This window comes from Drosophila obscura, unplaced genomic scaffold (assembly GCF_018151105.1).
Source record: "Drosophila obscura isolate BZ-5 IFL unplaced genomic scaffold, ASM1815110v1 contig_4, whole genome shotgun sequence".
NCBI lineage: Eukaryota > Metazoa > Arthropoda > Insecta > Diptera > Drosophilidae > Drosophila > Drosophila obscura.
Window position 1 is genome coordinate 9,113,408 of NW_024542828.1, and position 22,259 is coordinate 9,135,666.

Consider the following 22,259-nt stretch of genomic DNA (forward strand, 5'->3'; position numbering starts at 1 on the left):
AGCTTGATGATCTGATCGTAGGAATTTTTTTATTTATCTCCTCTTAAACTCTTCTTTAATTGTTGATATTTTTCTAGCTCAAAGCAGATTTTAATGCCAATAGATTAAAGACTGTTCTATCTCAACTTATGTCATATCTATCTACAATATTAACGGCTATTCTGCAGCTTATTCCATCATATCTGAGCGATCTACAAAATAAAATATCTTAAAAAAAAATAAACATAAATAATAAAAAAAAGAAAACAAAAGAAAATCAAACAAAACGATATCTATTCGAAATCATAAACTAAACAAAAAAAATCAATCACTTTCTCAACTTAACGCATGCAACTAACTCGAATTTCTATGTGTATTCTCCTAAAAATCAAACTATTTTTAACTATACAAATTATATACATATACATAATATACTTAATATACAAACGTAAAATATCACTCACTCGAATTGTTGGTAGAGCTCTTTGAACCCCACAGTTTAGTCCCAGACCAGACCCAAATACTATCAACTGAATGTGGCAACACCATGACTTGATTATCTAGACCAATTTATACATATGATACTACTACATACATACATATACGATGATGAAACAAACGGACATATAAGTTTATCATTAAATTATGCTATTAGTATATTTTATTATGTACATAGTTTACACGCACACACATACATACAAGCATACATACCACATACATACCTAATACATAATATAATACAAATAAATATACATACTATATAATACATATAAAATAATATACAAATTGACCAAACAATAATCAAAATTTTAACTTGTGATATAAAAAAAAAAAAAAAAGAAAATCCATTAAAAAAAATTTAAAATAAATACATATTAATTTTCCTTTTTTTTGTTTAACAATAAAAATCGTAACAGGTTTTTTTTTTTATTTTGTATAGTTTATTCTTTGTTGTTAATAAACGATCGATCGACTATCTCTTATATTTGTTATTGTTTATGTGTCATAATTTTTGTTGTAGATGTTTTTGTTGTTGTTTTGGAGTACAAGAACGCACACTAAGTTGTAGCTTTAAATAATTACATTTACAATAGTTATTCATAAAATAATCAAAGAAAACAAATCTATCAAAACAAAACGTAAACAAAACTAATCGATAAAAAATTCTTTTTGTTTATAATTTTTGTTGATAAGACAAAAACACACACACAACAACACACACACATATATTATGCGTATCATAACCATATGGGATATTACTAAAGAAATATACAAATATGACTTAAAATTAATATTAATAATATTAAGTAAACCATATTCAAATGTACAATGTAAAACAATGTAATGATTTAATGGCAAAAACAAAAAGAACAAAAAAATGCATATGAAATTGTATGAAATAAATTCAATAAATAAACCAAAGGAAGAAGATGCACAAGTTTTTATTTCAATTTAAATATTAACTTTATAAACGGTTCCAGTTGTTTAATATCAATGAGTGTTTGTCCTGCTTCTTTCAGCTTTTACTGCTGTCTCTTGCTGCCTGCTGTGACACCCAAAACTTGGTCCATGGTATATATATTTTAGAGGTTGGTAGGTACGACTACTGGTTTAAATAATTGTGACCATTTTATTGCGCTTTCCACAAAATATTCCTAGTTTTAATTAAACGATAAATTTGTTCAACACTATTTCGAGATTCGTTGGGTGTGACAAGCAATGGCCAAATTAGGAGCCTCCTGACTTCTTACAACGGAATACAAACTATGTCGGATTTTGAGGAATGCCTGAAATTGCGACAATTATATCTCTGTCCAAATTGAAGGCTTTAAAGAAGTGTAAAATTTGAAGAATTTGTGGTTTCCACAGGTACTTTTCCGGGAGGGCAACCCATGCGTAGAACGTGCTGGCCCCGACCACCGTGCAACCATGCTGCGCGTCCTGGGCACAGTGCTCCGATTGTCCGATGAAGGAACTTGAGGATCAGAGCCCATATTTCAGTGCCAAGGTTGCATTGTTGACACTGAAGTTTGGTAGTCCTACTGCTGGCCAATTCATTTGGGCTCTCAGGAGCTGTGGAAAATATAAACATTGATTTTTTCGTCTATGGATGAAAGCCAGATGCGTACCACAAGGGATACTTGATATGCTTGGCTTGGATCTCTCAATTTGACCTCGTATCAGCTTCATCGATTTGCCGTCCATACGTCCTGTGTCCAGACTGCACTTGCGGGACTGAAGCCTGGTAGTCCTCCTGCTGGCCGTCTCATCCGTGTTCCCTTACACTTTCAGCAGCTGCAAAATATATGAACATTAATGGCTTGTCTATGAGTAGGAAGCCAGAGGCGTACCACAATTTCTTTTTAAAGGTAATATGCTCAGCACCTATTCCTGAGTAACTGCAGAGTAACCTAGGCGGTACGATCCCCGCATGGATTGGTCTCCCGGTAAAGGACGTTTGGATCCAACAAAATCCACAAATATTCCACTTCCTTAATGTCCTCAGTTGCGTTTAGACGTAAATATAATTTTCGCAATTCAAGGAATTTATCAATGTCCGACAAAGTTTGCATTCCGTTGACTTGAAGCGCAGCAACATCCCTGAGGTTGAAATTAAAAAATTTTCAATTTACGACCTTCTCCCGGCTGTGCCTGCTAGTTGTTCAACCGCTGCACCAGCATTGTCAAGGCTTTTAGCAACTGCGGAAAATATCAATATTACTGACCGAATCGCATTTGCCCCACAGGCATGTAATTTGGTATGGGTTGCGTCTAGTTTTCGCTTGGCGCTGGTTAATCTTGTTGGGTTTGCTTACCTGTGATGGCCTGTTTGTTCCATTTCGTACGAGCTTCGACGCTAGTTTCAGGAGAAAAAACAACGTATTTTGTGTTTCTTTGTATCCAGCCGGCAATCGCCTCTAAATTTTGTTTCTGAATTCTGAAATTGTCTGGTCTGTAAATTCAAAGGCGATCAGCTGTTCATGTCAGATGAAAACCTTGATGTTATCGATAGTTACATCAGAGGTACTATGTAATATAAGAAGGGTGTTCCACTTAAGCCATGAAGCGATAAGTTTATGGTCTGCAGTAGAAAATTTTTATTAAGTGTTTTCCGTGTCCTTTTGACCTTACCAGCAACAAGTGTTCTAAAATATCTCTTTTATAAGACACAATTCACAAATAAGACTAGACTGGTGGTGAAATTCCACTACGCTTATCGCACAAAACTATCGATTATGATAATCTTACCCAGTCGAAAAAATATTATATCCAAGTATCGATACATGGATTTCTATGTCCATCATCAGGTCTGATCTGTTTTTAAATTCACAAAATTCACATTCAACGCAAGTAACTTTTGCTGGCTGTCGGTTTTTCGAGGCAGAGCTGCGGCAAATCGAGACAAATTGTTGATTAAATCGCCGAGGTTCTTGTGTGTTAAATGCTCTGCCCCAAGCAGAGTAGTAACCGAAATCCGATCCACAAAAATTAAAATCGAGAATTAAGTAAGCCCGGAAGTGCGACAACAACGACAAGTAATACGAAAAGAAAAGAAAAGAAAAGAAAGAAGGAAATAGTCATATTCCTGCTTTTTGGCAGCGGGCCACAAGAATAAAGAAAGAAAAGTGCGCAAGAAAATAAGAAATAACAACTGCAATTGCAATTGCACGAAAATCAAATAAAATAAAAATACGGAAGCCAAGAAAACGTTGCAATTTGTTGAATGTACAAAAATCTATACATGTATTTGCGGTTTGAAAGTTCTTCTTTTGTGCAAAAGAAATAAAATTACTCGAAAGAAATACATCAACAGCATCCACAAGAAGCGAATCTCTCTCGCCGAAGCAGCAGAAGCAGAAGCAGAAAAAGAGAAACAAGAATCTTTGCTGCCGAATTTGTTGGTACATATATTCTCGTCCCCTGTTCCCCAAAACACCCAAAACTCGGAGAGATTTATGCTGAAGGCGCTTACACAAAATGGATTATAAATTCATTGTTTTTAATGCTGCCCGCGATAATAATCTGCCCCAATTGAAGGTGAGTTCATACATAAAAAAACGCCTCTCTCTCTCTTTGAGGTCTGTGAGTGGGTGGAAATGCTTGGCTTGAAAGCAGCGCTACAGCTTTCAATTCTTGCAGCCAGCAGTAGAAACATTAACAACAAACTATTGTATTATATAGAAATCTCAGCTGGCAGAGTGTTAGCCTTGTGACTAATCAATAAAGTTCTCACCAAAACACACACACATAATTCCTTCTCGTTCTCTCTCTCTCTCGCTGGCTGGTAAGCCGAACACGCGCATGTTCTGCCCACAGTGATGGCTAGTCGAAGATTTAAATCTAGCTGCAAAGAAGCTAAAATAATGGGGGATTTCTATTAAGATATGTTCACTGTTCCCTGTGCATATGCAAAAATGGACTGTTTCATATCAAAAGTGAAAGTGAGATAAAACCCTGAAATGAATTTAACCCTGAAAGGTCATTCACAATTAATTAAACTCTTGAAGATCATTGAAAAAGTATTTCTATGCCACCCTATTTGGGGCTAATTGATACACAGTGGTCACTCAGATATCACAAAGGGCCTCTCAGTGCCAAACAATACCATTCGAAATATTATAAAAGTGTAATGTTGATTCAGCTTTGTTGCTAAGGAACAGCGCTCATCTTTAATTTTGATGATATGCTAATTTTTTAGCATGTGCACTGGACTGGTTTTTAATTTTAGCCGGTTTTCTTTTTGCACATTTGCCTAATCTGGCAGTTCCACTAATATAAAAAGTAGTCATTTTACTTAACTTTTAAAATATATAAGCGAAAAGCTGCCGGAACTCGACTCAGGAGTATGAACTTGTTATCTGCGCGACTTCCTTAGCTAAATTTCTAGCTCTTTTATGCAAAAACCCGCTAAATGCATTGCTCCGCCGCCAAACAATAACAAATATATACATATATGTTTGCCCGCCTCGCGGTAACACCGTGTTTGTGGGCGTATCGAAGCTTGAAAACTTTTGCTTGCGACTGCAATACTTTTGGGGCTGAAGCCCGCTTTTTGCATAACAAAAGTTCAGCGTCTGGGTCTGGGCCTGAGCCAGAATCTGCCTTGGTTATGGGGACCATGCCTGGGGAGCCAGCCAGCTTGACATTGGCATACAGTGGCAGTATAGCAGTGCTAAAGTAAAACAGAAACTGAAAACCTGCTGCAATTGGCGCTGTTGCATTGAAGCAGGCCCCGCACTGTGGCTATTGCTGCATGTGTGGGTGGTTGGGTGTGGGTGTTGTTGGATAATTGTGGCTGTGACTGTGACTGTGCCTGTGACTGTGCCTGCGACGTGTGCATATTTATGATAAGTGTGGCCTGTGCCACTCTGACTCTGTATCTGCTATGATAAGTGTGGCTGCATTTAATTCTCTGAGCTTGTCTGACATTTCCAACAAATGATACGTGACATGGAAATCATGTAGTTCACTTGCTTGGAAAACTTGCTAATGAGCTCCGCTGGGGCTATTCCGAGCTGCAAATGGAAATCAATGGGTAGAATATTGCCCGTAATTTATTCTGTTCTCCTGTTTCAGTGTGGTGCGGGGATGGGTGGGACTATGCTTATGCACTTACGGGTACAGTGGTGCTTAGCATATTGCAAACACATCAGGCAGGAAGGAATTATGTTAATAACTAGCTTTAAACAAAAGGAGAAGCCATTTATCGAGCATTCTGCGGGTTTTAGGAGGCATCACCAAAGTAACATAGAATGCCCATGCTTGAAAAAAATTCTTCTGATAAAAATTCTAAAAAAGTATCACTTAAATAGGAGTAAATATATTTTAATTGGGTACCAAAATCTTATATTTTCCGTGAAATTAATTGATTTAGTGACCCTCTGTAACATATATTTTCTGATGTTAATACTTCGGTTACCATGGAGCCTCCACTGTGCTCCCCCCATTGCTCTATCAAAAGTCAAGCTTGCCTTGACACTGGTGGGCCACAAGTTAGAGCCACCTCCGAGCGTGCTTCTGCCCCATTTCAAATCTACCAACAAACGGTACGCTTCGTATTGAGTTTCCCGGTGTTTGTTTTGCATTTCCCCTCACCGCTGGCTTTGAATCATTTCCTTTGGCTGCGCTTATCTTATCAGTGGAGACAATGCTCGTATTCGCTTTACTTTTTGTTGTGGTTGCTTTTGTTGGTTAATGATGACTGCTCCAAATGCGTAGCAGGTATTTTTAGCAAATTTTATTTCGCTCTGTTGTTTTTGTATTTGGGCCACGTTGTGGCAGAACACGTTAATAACTGATGGACGGGCCAATTTTAAGAGCTGGAAATCACGTCGTCAAGTCAACGTGCGGGGCAGGCAGACAGGCAGGCTGACTGAACACAATTCACTTCCGCGTCTGTCAGAGACGGGCTTTTCGATTAACCTGCTCGCTCTCGCCTCTCTCTCTCTCGATCTCTTGGATTCTCTCGCAGCTGCAGCCATGCCCCCCCCCAGCAACGCCCACCAGGCTAACGCACTTTGCTTATTATTACGATCGTCAGAGCAGTGTGGAGGAGGGGGGAAAGCAGCGGCAGGGAAGAGAACAAAGAGCCGTTCGTTCCATTCTGGTTTTTTTTTTGTCTGTTGCTTTTGTGCTTCTTGGCTTCTACCTTCTGCCGCTGTGTTGACAATTATCCTTGAAAGCGTTCAATCACACGAAAGTTGAGGGAAGGCTCGGCTCGGCTCGGCTTGGCTATCACAGCCTCCAGCCCACCACAGTGGACACTCGCTAGAGGGAAGTGAATAAATATTAAAGAGATTTCAATTTGAATCCCATTTTTCTTTCTTTATATTGGGACTATGGTGAAACTCTCATGCTTCGGCGGGGCCCTAAGCTCTCCTCAAACGGCTTCGAATTATTCTAATAACAAAAGGTGCCACGAGTGTTTGACCTCTTTGAAAAGTAAAAACAAAGCACATTAACAAACGTGACTACAATTTGGAATTGTGTTCCCTTTTCTGTTCACTCTTTCGATCGTGCACTGTGTTCTCGTTTTTATTTCAACTTCCTGACTGACGGGTCGGTCTGTCGACCCTGGAAATGTGTCATTTATGGGGTGTGTGAGCAGTAGTCAGCGGCAAGAGGAGCGACGTACGGGGTATGTGTGTTCTGCCCCTTCAAAGGAATAATAAATAAATATAAATCGTGAGTGGGGATGGGGGGATATTGAAGTTGCCCAAAAATAGCTTCAAGTATTGGGGGGCTACTGCACTCAATGCTCCATATAGATATGTGAAGGGAGAGGCATTGACAGAGGGAGAGAGAGAGAGTCGAGCAACCTGCTTGGCTTCTCGACGTGCAACATGTTCTAGCCAGCCATACAGCCAGCCCCTCAACCTCATGGAACTGGTTTTTCTTGCTCTCGGCGTTGTTTATGTTTGTTCCAAAAATAAGAAACCTCCAGCCCCCAGCCCCCAACAACAACAACAACAGCTTCTCCTCCCTCCCTCCTCTCTCTCTCTCTCTGCCAGAAACAACACCTTTCGTATCGAGAGAGGGAAGAAACCATCTACGAAGTTGGAGTGCCACTTTATGTTGAGTACACACAACAAAATATTTCTTGATTCTTCCTCCTTCTTTTTTTTTCCCCCATTTTGTTTGGTTTTCTTGGCCGTACGTGATACAGCTCTAAGATCGAATGATTGATGAGGCTTCGTGGCGACGGCGCACGTAGGGGGTATCTGAGAAGTAGTTCAACGAAGTTCAGATCAAGATCTCCCCATAAAAAGATCGATGGTAGAGCAGACGGAACATAACCAGTGGACCAGTCAAATGCGAATGGGGGATGGGATTATGAACTGTGAAAAACGGTATCCATTAGGGCTCTAATCTACTTTGAAAGTATTTAAATTCATACAATTAAAGCTCTTCGAACAAGATCAAGACTCTCAGGTTCACTCACTTCCACGGCAAACAGGTTATAAATAAATTTATTACGCTCAACCTTAGGGTCCAGCGATTAGAGTTCAATGATCTAGGTAGAATAATTTACAGACACCTATGGAAAACAATTTAAACCTAAATCAAGCAAGAGATATAAATACACAATGAATTATACAATCATTATACTAAGTAATTACATTCTTGGGGATATGTCAAACCTCATAACAGGTATTCCTGGAATTCCTGGAATCTTCCCTTTCAGTCTGACCAAACGAATAATAAATCATTCAATTTTCAAATACCTTTAAACCTGCTTAAAGTTATCTATTTTATGTTAGTTGCTTTTAAGTTATGCATCAATCAATCACTTACTATCTTGCTAGATAAGATATGGTTTTTCTCTGGCAGCAGCTCCCAAAATCTATCCAAAGAATTAGATATTTATTATCATCAAGGGGGGGGCCTCAGCAATTTAGTTCATAATCATTTGTAAACCTTCAAGGTTTTATTAAAAACTGATTAATTATTCTCACGTAAGACTCATTAAATTTTAATATTGGTGTTGTGTTTTATAATTACATGCAAAAGTCCGAAAATCAAATTGAAGAAAAATGTTTTCTCAAGCCCCAATCAGGCAGCAGAGCGTTTTTCGACCGTTTTCAAAACATTTGCCAAGGCATAACATTACAGATAATTCGATGTACAATTTTTGTTTTCTGTTTTTAAGTCTCCTTTTTCTTCTTCTCTTGACTTTGCACAAGTTTAAGTTGTATGCAAAAAGAAGGAGAAACCGAAAACCGAAAAAGTGAATTTTTTTTAGTTGGTCAACAGCTGTTTTTTTTTTGGGGTTGAGGTTGTGATTCTTGTGCCTTGCAATTTACTGTTGCTGTTGCTGCTGCTGTTTTGGTCTGTTGCGAATGCACATACATATGTGTACTCTTATGATATTGTTCAGAACTTTGTAAGCCATGGAAGCAAGAAATATTTTGGATTTATCATCTAAGCCAGTTTTTTGTTTCAAATAAATATCATCCCATCTAAGTGGATCTGAATTTAACTTGTCAAATAGTCACTTCTTCCATGTAGACAAAATATCTTTAGGAACTATCCTCAGGCCCATAAACATAGGCTTTTAAAGAACAAGCAATCAAATAATTTTTCTGTTGAATATTCCTGCCAAAAATTCGTATTAGCCACTGAATAATAAATCAGGTGAAGCAATTGGGAACAAGGGACTTGCATTTGATCGTCTGTTGAAATCATCCTTCATGAAAGGGTAAATAAAAGCGACTCGAACTTGTCTTTCTGGCATCGTTTTTGCTGGCTTTTTTTTGTTTGTTTGAGTAGAGCTCGCGCGCGGTTGAGTCAGTGCTTGAGTTGGCGCTTGGTGCTGTGTAGGGGGGAGCCCGGGGGTGGGCAGACCCCTGCCTTCTTTTTCTACTTGTTTGCCATTTAACTGCTTCTTGATTATTAGTTTTCAGTGGTGTGAGTGTGAGTGCGAGTGCGAGAGTATCTGTGTGTGGTGTGTGAGTAAGGTCAGAGCCAATCTTGCCGTCTGTTGGTGGTTTACTTTGACTCCAATTCTCTGTTGATGTTGTCTTTGTCATACACACGCTGCAGCCTGTGTTGGGGGTTCTGGCGGGGTTTGTAAGTACGAGAATATTTACTGAATACACACGATATGCTAGAGTCAAGCATCTGTGGCTATTGAGTACACGAAGGGAACCGAAACCCCAAAGAAGAAGAAGAGAAGAGCAACAGCAATTAACGGCAACAAAAGATAACAAACAATTGAAACCGCAGTAGAGGAGCAGAGATGGAGATCTTTTTCTTTACCGCCTTCTCCTTCTCTCGTTGTAATGGCTTTATACTCATGATACGCAGTTTTTCCCATAGCAAAAAAACCCTGAAATATTACAATTCGAAGAACTATTGTTTTTCTGATTGCACTGAGAGAAAAATTCGCAAGAATTGAGAAACTTTGGAGAGCTAAAAGCTTTCGACCAGTTTATTGGCTTGGTCTGTATTGGTCTGTAGGAAGTGATAAAATAATTTGCCTAACTTCCAAAGTAAAACCTCTTAATTAAGCTAACCATTTTTCAGTCGTTTGAAAGTGTTTTTGTACGACGTTTTCAAAATTTAAACATGGAGATTGCATCACAGCAATCGCAAGAATTTATTTGGATTAAAATATATATTAAAAGTCTTAGCACAGAAATACTTTTTCGGAAGTGGAAACGTTCAATACCAGCGACTGTCGAACCCCATTTATTTAGCTACCACACAAAAATAAAACAAAGAAACAAAGAGACAACAACTACAATATGCATACAACAAGTCGGCACTAATAATACGTACATATTTTCTTGAAGGTGACATCCGGATTTGAAGTTTAACAACCCGCGTAATTAGCCGTGACTGTGACTCGAGTAACCTAGAAATAAATACAGACGCAGAAACAATTACGTATACGAATTTTTCGTTCAGTGCAATTTTATCGCACATCATAACTATTTACGATGCCAAAAGCCTCAATGCGGCGAGTGGCGGGGACAATCATAATAAAATAAAAATGGTGAGGGCGAACATGCCAAAATTCTTACGCGTGCTACCAGATCCATATTGATTTTGTACTGATAAATACCTAGATATATGTACTCTAGTAATATATATGTATATATTAGAGTACTACGAAAAGAGGCTTGCTCTTGCTCTTTCTAGTAAATCTTTCTTAAGATCTTCCTCTGTGGCGAAGTGGCGGTCATTCGCATGGTGCATGTTCTATTCTCATGATATCCACAGACAAATCTTTATAGAAATTAAAATTTCGCAAGGCTATTGGCGTCTTGAACCTTCTGATAGCACTGCATTACCTCCTTGTTCTTCCTCCTTTCCCTTCCCCTTTGTCAGGTTCAATGCACGATTAACTAAAACAACAAACCACAGGGAGCGAAAGCAGCTAAGATGAAAGAACGCAGCCGTATTTATAAAATACTTATAAAATTGTAAATCTGCAGAACAAGAGTTTTGTTTATTGAGTCGTTTATCTGTAGACTCGTTGGATAACTCTTATCTGTGTTTTTGTTTGTCCCCTTCCCATAGACCATCGATAAATGAATGTCTGAATGTCTGCTTTGCCGCTGGCTAAAAGAAGCCATGGGATAGCCATTCAAGTTCATGATAATTTAGTCAAATTTTCCATATCATTAACTGATTTTGTATTTTTCCATACACACATTAAACCCCACCACCACCACCGCCACCAAACAACCTTGACCTCGACCCTGCCTCTGCCTCTGACTCTCTGTTGTACTGCCTCTCTGCCGTGCTTCAATGTGAACCCTTTCAATGAGCGAGCTTTTGTTTTCTGTTCATCCATCGTCACCTATCGACTCCCGCCTCTGCCCACGAATGATGGCTGCTCATCGGATGCGCCGTTAAAAGCACCGTTGACCTCAAAAAAGTGGGCCCAGAGCTGCCAAATGGAGATTAATCTAGCATTCAAAATAGCCAAACAAAATGAAGTATAGTTTTTATAACTATATTTTTTTTAGTTATTGAGTTTGATTAAAATTTGATTTGATTAAAATTAAATAAAATATCTTTCCATGTAAAATCTAATACCAAACCCGTTAAAACCTATAGTTTCAGATCTTAAAAATAGTTTTTTTTATTTTTTTTTTTTTTTTCTTTATTTATTAAACTTATACCTTAAGAAATTGTATCATCGAAAATTCAAATAATACTCTCTTTCTGCTGCTGTTTGTGCCGCAGCTACTTTCTGGCTAGATTTCTGACTCTAAATGGGCAGCACTACTCTTTGTGGAAGTGTTGCCGCTGCTGCTGCGTTTCTGCTTCTGTTTGTGCTGCTGCTGCTCCCCCGCTGTCGTCTGCACCCTTGAGCGGGCTGCGCAGTCGCGGCACTGTCATGGCTTAGCTAACAAATAAACCAAATAATTTGAGTCAGCAACGGATTGAACGGGACGGTACGGGTGGACGGGGGACTGGACATGTCTGATTTGAATGTCGAGCCCCGAGAGCATGGCCAGGCGACGTCAGCGACAGCTGAACGAACGGCGATGGAGCGATGGAGCAACGGTTGAACGGCATCCAAAAATTGAACCAAAAGTTGGATGACCAAGACCGCGACGTCTGAACTTGAATCGGAATCGGAATTGGAATCCAAAGCGTTTGTCTACTACTTGTGCATATCATCGACATTGAACTCGTTCAATGTCAAAATTATCATAAATTATGCGTGTGTGTTCAGAGATCCAGCAGCAGCAGCAGCAGGGTGGGAGCAGCACACGGGTAAAGGGGGGGGAACTATGAACTCCACTCGAAAATTGATCAAAAAGCTAGAAACGAACAACCAAAAACCAACAAATTCACACAACAACAATGGAAAGTGGTGTTTATTGTTTATTACACGGAAATGAACAATCTTTTGTGGCTGTTGTTGCTGCTGTTGCTGTTGTTGTTGTTTTTTGTCTAATTAATCGCTGTGTTTAGGCCGCGTTTTGCCGCTGACATTTGTTCATAGCGGTAAAATGTGGTCCCAAGGTGCTTCCACTCTCATCTGGATTTTCATTTTGACATCGAAATGAGCAAAAACAAATATATGAGAGTATCGCACAGCACAACCTTGCAGTCGGAAATCGTTTGTTGTTGTGTTGTTGTTGTCGTATTTATGTTGCTGCCGCTTGTTTACACATTTTCACAATTTGCCAAACAATCCATATTAACAAGAAAATTTATTTTCATTTTTGTTTCGTGTTTTTTTTGTTGTTTCGTTTTCGGGAAGTAAAATTTACGCTTTTGTTTCTGTTTGCAAGAAGCAATTTTTGCTGAAATTAAGTCATAAATTTACTTGGCTTATTGCATTTCTCCTTTTGCACCTACCGCTGCTCCCCCTTCCGATGTCTCTTGCTTAACCAAAATTTGATTTTTATTTATTTCGACGTGTGTGGGGGGAACTTTGCGGCTGTTTTGGGGGAATTTCTGGTGAGTCTCAATGGGAATGGCAACAATAATTCTTGGAAAGAACTTTTATTTATTTTGCTTAATTAGTCATACCAGAAGGGATTTTATTTATTTATTGGTTCTAGGCAATTATCTTATTGCCATTTTCCCACCGTTGCTTATTATGCCACACAGCCATCTACCTACTTATCATAATTAAATGAGAGTGAAAAGACAAGTGCGGCATTTCCCATCATTTCCTATGCCCAATTGCTGGCTGGACATTGAGGCCACTGAACCACAATCGTTGGGGTCATATCTATTATGGCATTATGTTGAGCGACCCGTACACAATTGATTGATTTTTCCAGCTCCATGTCTGCTCCGTTGCCTTATCCGCTGCCATATCCGGTGCGTCTGCCTGCCCTGTCCGCCCCCCCTTGGCTTACGTGCCATTTGCTTTGTGTGCCACAGGGGCCGCCCCTCTGCCATTGTCAGATGGACTTTTCATTTCGTTTGAAGCTTTCGGCATCGGGCTTAAGTAACAAGGTCACCCTCCCTCCGCCCGGGCGGAGAGAAAGACAGGGGAGAGGAGTGACTAAGGCTGATTCATCGCAGACGGAGCTTTAATCATAATTGAGCAAAAGGCGGAAGAGAAGAGAACGAACAGCTGCGCTGTTGCTGCTGCTGTTGCTTCTGTTGCTTCAGTTGCTGTTGCTGCTGATGATGATGATCAGCAGATCTCCCCTTTGGGGCATACGTGTCGCCTGTCTATGAAAGCGAAAAGTTGAGTAGCCGACAAGGGAATGGAAAATGACTCGACGGATGAGCCACCACTACTTTGGTTGGCTTTATACCCGCTACTGGGAGTGTGAAAGGGGTATGCTGCAATCGTAGAAATATACATAATTTCACTGCAATATTTAATGGTCAGGTTAAAGCATCTTTGAAACCTTTAAATGCTTCACCGCGTAATTTGGTTCTCTGAAAATCGGGTAAAACTTCAAGATATTTCTGAAACGCCATAAAATAATAGATAAATTAATTATTTATTTAATTATTTATTTTATTTAATTTATTTTTTATTTAATTTTTTATTTAATTATTTATTTATTTATTTATTCTAATCGCACAAACATAAAGCTTCTTTTTTTATGTTTAAAGAGTATCTTCAAGCTCTCACGGATTGTTGCTACTCTCTCCCTCCCTCTCTCTCTTAATGTCAGGCAAAAATAAATGCGTAATTTTCATTGTTCAATTTACGTTTGACGTTTGCACTGCGTTTTCCTTTCCTTGGCCCAAAAGACATTTCAATATTCGTTTATTTTGAAAATAAATTTTCCGCTTTATTTTGTTGCCAAAAAATGTGGCTTTAATTTGCTTTTGTGTGCTTTCCTTTTTATATTTTTGGTCTAGTTCTTATTTTTTGCTTGTCACGCGCCACGAGGCGCTGATCGATGCTCGCGCTTGGGCAGGGGGGTGTGAAAATGGCAGGGGTAGAGTGGGGCTAAGACAAAGAATGTGGCCGCTGTCGTGTGACGTCGTTTAAAGATCGGGACAAAGCGCAATGCCAAAAGTAAAAGGCTGTTGAGAGAAAGCAGGAAGTCAACGAAGAAGCTTTCTTGGTATTTTCATTGGCAGAAGAAAAGAGAAAAGAAGCAAGTCGGAGGTAATGATAAGTGTACTGTTAGAGATGAAGAGACAGAGGTTGCATTTACCATATTTAGTGCGTGAGAAATAAAGAGAGGGGCACCGCACCTCATCACTAATACACCCTGCACTTGGCAAGAACTTTTAGATAGAGAGAGAGAGATCTGCGAATGGCAGTGGGGTGGGCAGAGCGTGTGCTTACTGTGTGAGAAGAAAGCGTGAAGGAAATAGAATAACAATAAAAACTAGAAGCAGCGCACGGCATTCACAAGGTCTTTTGCCGGTGTGCCTGTGCCCCTGTCTGTCCCCCTCTCCTCCCCTCTCTTCGTAGCAGTAGTTGGCATCTTTTATCTGCTTCTCTGTGCCTGCCTCTCTTCTGACTGCACTTGCCGCTTATCTCCTTTTTCGCATGTGGCTGAACTTCTGGTTTTTCGTCTCTGTGGGAATTGTTCTAAATGGAGCGCTGATGGGTGGGGGGCCAAGACTGGCTTTCCTGTTTCCTGAAAGTAAATTTAGTTCTGCCTGTGAAAGTGAAAGCTTTCTTGCAAGTTGAAACTTGCACAGTTCCCGTACAGATGTGTCCGTTTGTTTGGGGGACAATTTCTACAGCGTAGCAATGTCATTTGGCATCAATCGAAGCTAAGAACAGGGGGTCTCCTTTGTTGTAGCAACTTCTATTGATCCATGGGCAGATTAAACGTAAATTAATTTAAAATGGGATGACATAACGTACACAGGAGATACATATACATCTACATACATATGTACACAGTATGTATGACATAAAAGAACATGCTTTGCTTTCCTGTTTTATTGCCAATCAGAAACTTATGGGCAGCGATTAAAAAAAAATATTTTCAAAATTAAATGAAAATTATTTTTTATTCCCTATTCCCGTCATCCCTTCCCCTTTTGCACGCGCCGGCAAACATCATAATTAGCATAAGGCAAAAAATGAAACACGTTTGACATAAATGAATTTCAATTTAAAATTGGCATGAGGGCAAATAGGAAAAAACAACAGCGCAACCGCAGCGAAATCAATAAAATAGAAATATAATTAGCATGCCAGACGACAGACACCCAACAACAGCAGCAACAACAGCAGCAGCCGCAGCAGCAGCAGCACCAGCAGCAACAGTTGGAAGAGCTCTCAGCTGATTGCTCGCCATCTCGCTCGCGTTCTCTCTTTGCTTTGCTTTGCTTTGCCTTCTCGTTTGGCTTATCTCTGTCACTGTTCGTGTGTGTCTTACCCCACCCAGTCGCAGTGCCAGTCGTTATCTCTACGCTCAGGTTCGGTTCTCCCGTTGCGTTCGATCCCCCCCCAGCACTTGTTGGCTTTGTTCGTCATAGATTTTTTTGATATTTATGGCTGGGCTAGCCAATTATAAATTATTATTCCGCTTTACTTTTTTCTCATTGATCGAATCGTTCATAATTGGAATTGTTTAGCAGATTAGGATTTGCATCAAGGGCAACCTATAGACAGATAAATAATACAAATAACAGCTGATAACCAGCAGCGTATTTTGATGATAAAGAGGGAGAAAGAGAGCAGACAGTAGCTGATAGGATTATTAAATGTTTACTTACAATACTCAGGAATTTGTTGTTGACATTATCGGCAATGCCTTTGAAATAGTACTCAAAACTTGATCATGGAACAGGCTTAACATGCGATAGATAACGCTTGAAACGCGATAGCTGCAGATTCGAGTTCTGATTTGGAGGAGTAAAAATATAATCTTTCGAGCCTAAGAACCAGATGTCAATGTCATTGGACTCTATACATTCAGAGAAAAAAGCCCAGAAATATATGCAAAAAATGTTCTACCCCTGAACAAGTTTCAAATAAAAACTGTCGCTGATTTTATGTGATATATAAGCCTGAGCCTGAGCCACTCTGGAGCGCTTTATAGTGTGCTTTCGGTATTCATATTTTGATCAATCGATGCATACCGATTTTACTGCTAGATTTTAAGCACCTCCAAAGGCTTTTGTAACCCGAAAAGTATCCAATTGCCTGCTGTTTGCTTTTTAAACAATATTTCCATATCCAAACCAGACCCTGAACCCGCCCCTGAACCGCTCTTGAACCGCTCTTCAAAGGCTGGCAAACAGACCTTCACTTTATTGGCTTTCCACCGACGATTTAATGGATTTTCTAATAAATTCTAATCAAAAATGAACAATCAACTGATTACCTAAACCCTGCGACTAAGTAAGATATTTCTATGCTCTTCTCGCCTGCAGGCCACCCTGTACAACAAAAGTTCCAGCGAGGTGGGCAGCCTCATATCGGCGAAAGTGAACGGAGCCACGCCGCTGGTCATCTCCTGCCGCAACGGACACTACGATATTGTAGAATATTTATTGACAAAGTGTCGCGCCAATGTGGAGCAGGTGGGCTCCGTGAGCTTCGACGGGGAGCCCATCGAGGATGCACCGCCGCTGTGGTGTGCCGCCGCCGCCGGACATCTGGGCATTGTCAAGATGCTGGTGCGCAGGGCGGCGAATGTGAACAGTACGACGCGAACGAACTCAACGCCCCTGAGGGCGGCCTGCTTCGACGGACACTACGAGATAGTCAAGTATCTGGTACATCATGGAGCGGGTGAGTACTGCCCGGTGGCCCCCCCCACCGCATGAATATAATCCCTTTCAGTTGCTAAGCCCATTTTGCTGCATTCCTTTGACAGACTTTGAGGTGGCGAATCGACATGGACACACCTGCCTGATGATCGCCTGCTACAAGGGACACTACCGCATCGCCCAGTACCTGCTCTCGCTCAACGCAGATGTCAATCGATGCAGCGTCAAGGGCAACACTGCGCTCCACGACTGCGCCGAATCGGGCTCCCTGCAGATCCTGCAGCTGCTGCTGAAGCATGGCGCCACCATGGATGTGGACTACTATGGAATGACGCCGCTGCTGGCGGCCAGTGTCACCGGCCACATGCCCATTGTGGAGCACCTGATCACGCTGCCCTGCGTGAGTCGCGAGTCGCGCATCCATGCCCTGGAGCTGCTGGGTGCCACGTATGTGGACAGAAAGCGGGACATGGCCGCCGCACTCAATCTGTGGCGGCGAGCGCTCGAGGAGCGCAATGTGGAACCGCCGCTGACCAAGAAGGTGCAGGAGCCAGTGCCAGCCTACGAGATGGTGCGCGAGGTGACCAGCGTGGAGGAGCTGGAGGAGATGGTGCTGGATCCCGATGAGATGCGAATGCAGGCGTTGGTCATACGACAGCGCATCCTGGGACCCACGCATCCGGACACCAGCTACTACATCAGATTCAGGTGGGTTCTCCCCCATCTCTCGATGAAATATCGGCCTCTGCTACAGCTTCTGTTTTCCTTTTGTAGGGGCGCCCACTATGCCGACGCTGGACGCTTCGATCGCTGCATAGAGCTCTGGTCGTACGCCCTGACAATGCAGCAGAAGATCCTGCAGCCGCTCAGCCCAATGACACAGTCGTCGCTGCTCTCCTTCGCCGAGCTGTTCAGCTTCATGCTGGTCGAGGCGGGACGCCTGCTGCCGCGTGGCCGAGTCGTGCCGCCCATCGAGGCCGATGGCATGCTGACCATTTTCTACAAGGCCGTCAAGGAGGTGGAACGCGGACAGGCCTTCAATCTGGAGCAGCAGCAACAGCAGCAGCAGCAGCTGCTGCAACAGCCACAGCAGCAGCTGCTGGCCGCCAGCAAATCCTGTTCGTCTTCCTCAGCCTCGTCCTCCGCTTCGGCGACCTCCGCCACCACCGCCTCCACAACGCTGCTGTCGGCGCATCAGCACGACTGCAATCACGACCCGAACGCCCTCAGTCGCACCATGATAAGTGCCATCCACATTGGCTGTCTGCTCAGCTCGCTGCTGGACACGGAGAGCCTCAGTCCGGAGATGCGCCTCCAGGTGATGGGCGCTCTCTATCGGCTTAATCGTCTCAAGGTGCGCGTGCGCTTCGACCGTACGGCCCTGCACTATTCCTGCTATCGCGAGGGCACCCTGGCCGGTCGCTATCCCTCCTGCCAGTTCCCATCGACGACGCTGGCGAAGGCCCTGCTGGAGGTGGGCGCCGATCCGAATGCCATCGACGATGCCGGCAACACGCCGCTGCATCTGGCGGCCACACTGCAGCCGTATGTGGAGCCCTTGGCGCACATACTGCTCGAGGGTGGAGCGCATCTGGTGAGTAGAGTTGGCTGTTGGCTATTCCCTTTGGCACGTTGCTAATCTCTCGCCCAATCCCGCCCAAATAGGACACGAAAAACTTTGCTGGCGAGACATTCGAGAGCCTGCTGGGTCCCACGCCCATGCACAAGATCATCGATCCGATGAAGTACACGACGCTGGCGTGCCTGGCAGCACGAAGCATCAAGCGGCACGACATCCACTACGAGGGTACGGTGCCGGAGACGCTCTACGACTTCATCGAGCTGCACTAGAGGGAGAGCCGTGGACTGGACGAGAGTCGACACACACTCAATTCACTCGATCGCTCACACGCTCGATCAATCGATCACACGCCTGCCCGCAAGCCCGCCAGCCCGACCGGCCGCCCGCCATCCACTATTATAGTATCTATTACTACGACTACTGCGACTACTGTCTAAGCGTGTACATTTTAGAGATGGAGAGAGAACTACGATGACGATGATGACGATGAGCTGCGGCCCCGATGGAGAGGAGAGCGTTACTAATTGACTAGGAACTGATTTGTGATCAAAGCAAAAAGCAAGCAAAGTGCCTGTATCCTGGATGCCGCTTGCCGCTACCCGCTCCCCGCTCCGAGAGCCGCACAGGATCAGGACAATGTCTAACGAATTGACACAACGACAGAAGTTCCAAGTTCCAGAGAGAACCAGAGGAGAACCAGACAGAGAGAGAGAGAGAGAGAGAGTGTAAAATGCTGTCTTAGAATTTTGCTTGCAAAATATGTGTTTGAAGCCTTCTTCTATCTTAACTATGTGTTCTTGCTATTCTAATGTGTATGAATTATGATTAATATAATATTATGTGTACCGTGCCGCAGCGTTCGGGGCGTGTTCGAGCAGCTTAACCCACACGGCCAGCGCCTGACTGGCTGCCATGCCGGCGACTCCTCAAAGCTGCTGTGAACACGCCCGCCCGCGCGCGGCCCCAAATTTGTTATATGCGTAACGAGTATTTAGTGTTTATGACCAAAAAAAACAGAAATCAAGAAAATGTAAAAAAAACAACAAAACAAAAACAAAAAAAAACAAACGACCGACTTTTAAGTGATGTTTACAGGCGAGAAGAAGAACTAAATTTTGCAAATATACAAATTGTAATTAACAATCGAATAATCATTCATTGGTGACTTCCCCCCCCCCCCCACAACTTAATTGACTTATCTGTACTGAATACAGATCGCAGGAATGGGCTGAGAGCGCAGTGGAAGGTGGCTGGTGGCACACTGGTGGCTAAAAAGAGGGCACTGTTGAGTGCGTGGCAAGAAAACATTGGTGGCTGGAAAGTGTGCCAGTACGTGGAACTAGCAAAGTTGATCAAAGCTGCCAACGAAGTATGGTACAGTGCTGTCTAAAAGAAAGTGACAGCTGTGAAATGCAGCCAACGTAACTTACACTGACGTCCAAAATAAGTTTTAGGGTGCGCAAAATGGCACATTGCAGTGCTCTGATGTACACACCAGTAGCAGTCGTCTATAGTAGCATTAACAATCATTAACAATCATAGCTTCAAGGAAAAATATTACCAAGGAAGTTCTTCCAAAAATTAAACAACTTTCATGTGTTCTAATACTTGTGGCCCGAACCTGTAAGAGTATCCATCAAAATCGAAATTCAAGACGATCCAGGGGCTGGAATACAGCAAAAGAAATGCACTGATAAGCCCACCAATACGTACAGCGAACAGCGAAGAGAAGACTCTTGCATATGCACAGTAGTGGCCAGCATAAAGTGCATGCACAGTGGCGGCCAGGAATAGTGTTACAGTAACAAATAATGGGCTCCGTGAGTGTGTTGCTTGAATTTTTGATTCTCCATATAATATGGTTTGTATATTCAGTAACCAATAAAAGAATCAAGCTCGATTTATTATTTATTATTATTTTATTTATTATTTATTTTCAATTATACAATTCAGGCCATAGAAAATTAAATTAAAGTTTCAATGGATCTCAGGGTCTTGAGCTTGGCCAAACCAATTCGATAAGGAACATTCACTTAATGCAGATTTCTATGCAAGTGCCTAGGCCTTTTCCAGTCACCAGTGTAAATAGATTCAAATGCAATGCGATATCAAAGGCGGTTGCATATGCTGTGTATTTATTGTATCTATCCATGCTAAGCTATGCAAAATAATAGAAGTGCAAGCCAGCCATGTAATTGACAGTGTTTGACCATGTGTTTGGTTGGGCCAATTACACTATGCAGCAAAATAATGGAAGATTATTTATTTATTTATGATTTATATTTTTATTATATTTATTTATTGATTAGCTCTTAGTTCCACAAGAGACATATGTAACATGGAGCCAAAAGTTAGCTGATTTCTATTAAATCCACAACTCAATCCTTGATGGCTGAAAATTTTCATAGATTTTATTTCAGTGTCCAAAGTCAATGATCTGTCCCTAATCTTAAACTTAAAGAACTGGTAAAAATATAAGAAAATAAACCCTAACCAAAGCTGATTTCTTACACTACTCATCTTTATGGTGGGTCCACATGAACAGCCTTAATTTTGTTGTACAGTGTAAAAGTGTGCCCGAACCGAGTGTAAATTGTAGGTGGGTTTTCTTATCCAAAAACCCTAGCCCTAACCTAGTGTTAAGTAATTTAAAGAACAATTTTAATGCAGAAATAAAACTGATAATTTATTTTGAACGTAAGCCTATAAAAACCGAATCCGAGCTCTATTTTGGCCACACACCGAAGAGATGTTGTTTGCATTGGGCTGCCTGTTCGTGGTGCTAGTTGTGGCCGTACCCGGACCCCGTCTGGTGGCAACTGAAGAGGGAATCGAGTCCTACGAGAACTACTACAACGAGATCCATGTGGATGACGAGCAGGCCGAGGCGAAGACACGCAACGCCTTGAAGTCGGAGTTTCAGCGATGGCCCGGCAACAGGATATACTACCGCATTTCCGGGGACTACAGCGATCAGGAGGTGGCCAATGTCCGCACGGCCATGTCCAGCTTCAACGAGCAGACGTGTGTGCAGTTCGAGGAGATAAATGCCTCCCCGCCCGCTGGCCGTCGCTATGTGTACTTCAAAAAGTCGCCGAACATGTGCGGCACCCGGGTGGGCTATAATCCCATACCATTTGGCTCCCACGATGTCCAGTTGAACGCGCGTTGCCTCACCATGCCCGCCGTGATCCAGCACGAGACGCTCCACCTGCTCGGTCTCTTCCACGAGCAGAGTCGCCCCGATCGCCATGAGTACGTTCAGATCGAGTACGACAACATTCCACGCAAGTACTGGTCGCAGTTCATGGCCATGAATTCGACCACCACCTACAACGTTCCCTACGACTACGACAGCGTAATGCATTATGCAAAGAACGCCTTCGCCAAGGACCCTTCCAAGCCCACCATTCGGGCCTTGGTGGACGGCAAGCCGGTGGAGCGCGATATGGGGCAGGTACGCGGCCCATCCGAGGGCGATTGGACCAAGATTCGTTTAATGTACAAGTGTTAGACGGCCCGAAAATGGTGGCAAGGACTTGGATTGGTAATAAAATTGGGCTATTTGCAG

The 22,259-nt window shown here is 42.3% G+C and overlaps 2 protein-coding genes and 1 long non-coding RNA gene across 4 annotated transcripts; 2 read left to right on the forward strand and 1 right to left on the reverse strand.

Moving 5' to 3' along the window:
• Positions 1-1,442: 1,442 nt before the first annotated feature.
• LOC111065517 lies at positions 1,443-2,957 on the reverse strand. 2 transcript variants are annotated; one of them, XR_002607014.2, is made up of 4 exons: positions 2,796-2,957; positions 2,331-2,679; positions 2,154-2,274; positions 1,443-2,052 (listed from the first exon to the last, which is right to left on the reverse strand). It is a non-coding gene; the product is annotated as an uncharacterized LOC111065517 (long non-coding RNA). The 2 variants fall into 2 exon arrangements; XR_002607013.2 differs by having other exon boundaries at positions 1,445-2,052; positions 2,109-2,274; positions 2,796-2,956.
• Positions 2,958-3,835: 878 nt separating this feature from the next.
• On the forward strand, positions 3,836-19,163 carry LOC111065508 (protein fem-1 homolog CG6966). The gene is made up of 5 exons (XM_022353726.2): positions 3,836-4,017; positions 16,768-17,128; positions 17,214-17,814; positions 17,881-18,700; positions 18,772-19,163. Exons 1-5 carry the CDS (start codon positions 3,958-3,960, stop codon positions 18,955-18,957), a joined length of 2,028 nt encoding a protein of 675 aa, XP_022209418.1. The 5' UTR covers positions 3,836-3,957; the 3' UTR covers positions 18,958-19,163.
• Positions 19,164-21,437: 2,274 nt separating this feature from the next.
• Positions 21,438-22,202, forward strand: LOC111067024 (low choriolytic enzyme). The gene has a single exon (XM_022356047.2). The coding sequence runs from the start codon at positions 21,438-21,440 to the stop codon at positions 22,200-22,202; it is 765 nt and encodes a 254-aa protein (XP_022211739.1).
• Positions 22,203-22,259: the final 57 nt, after the last annotated feature.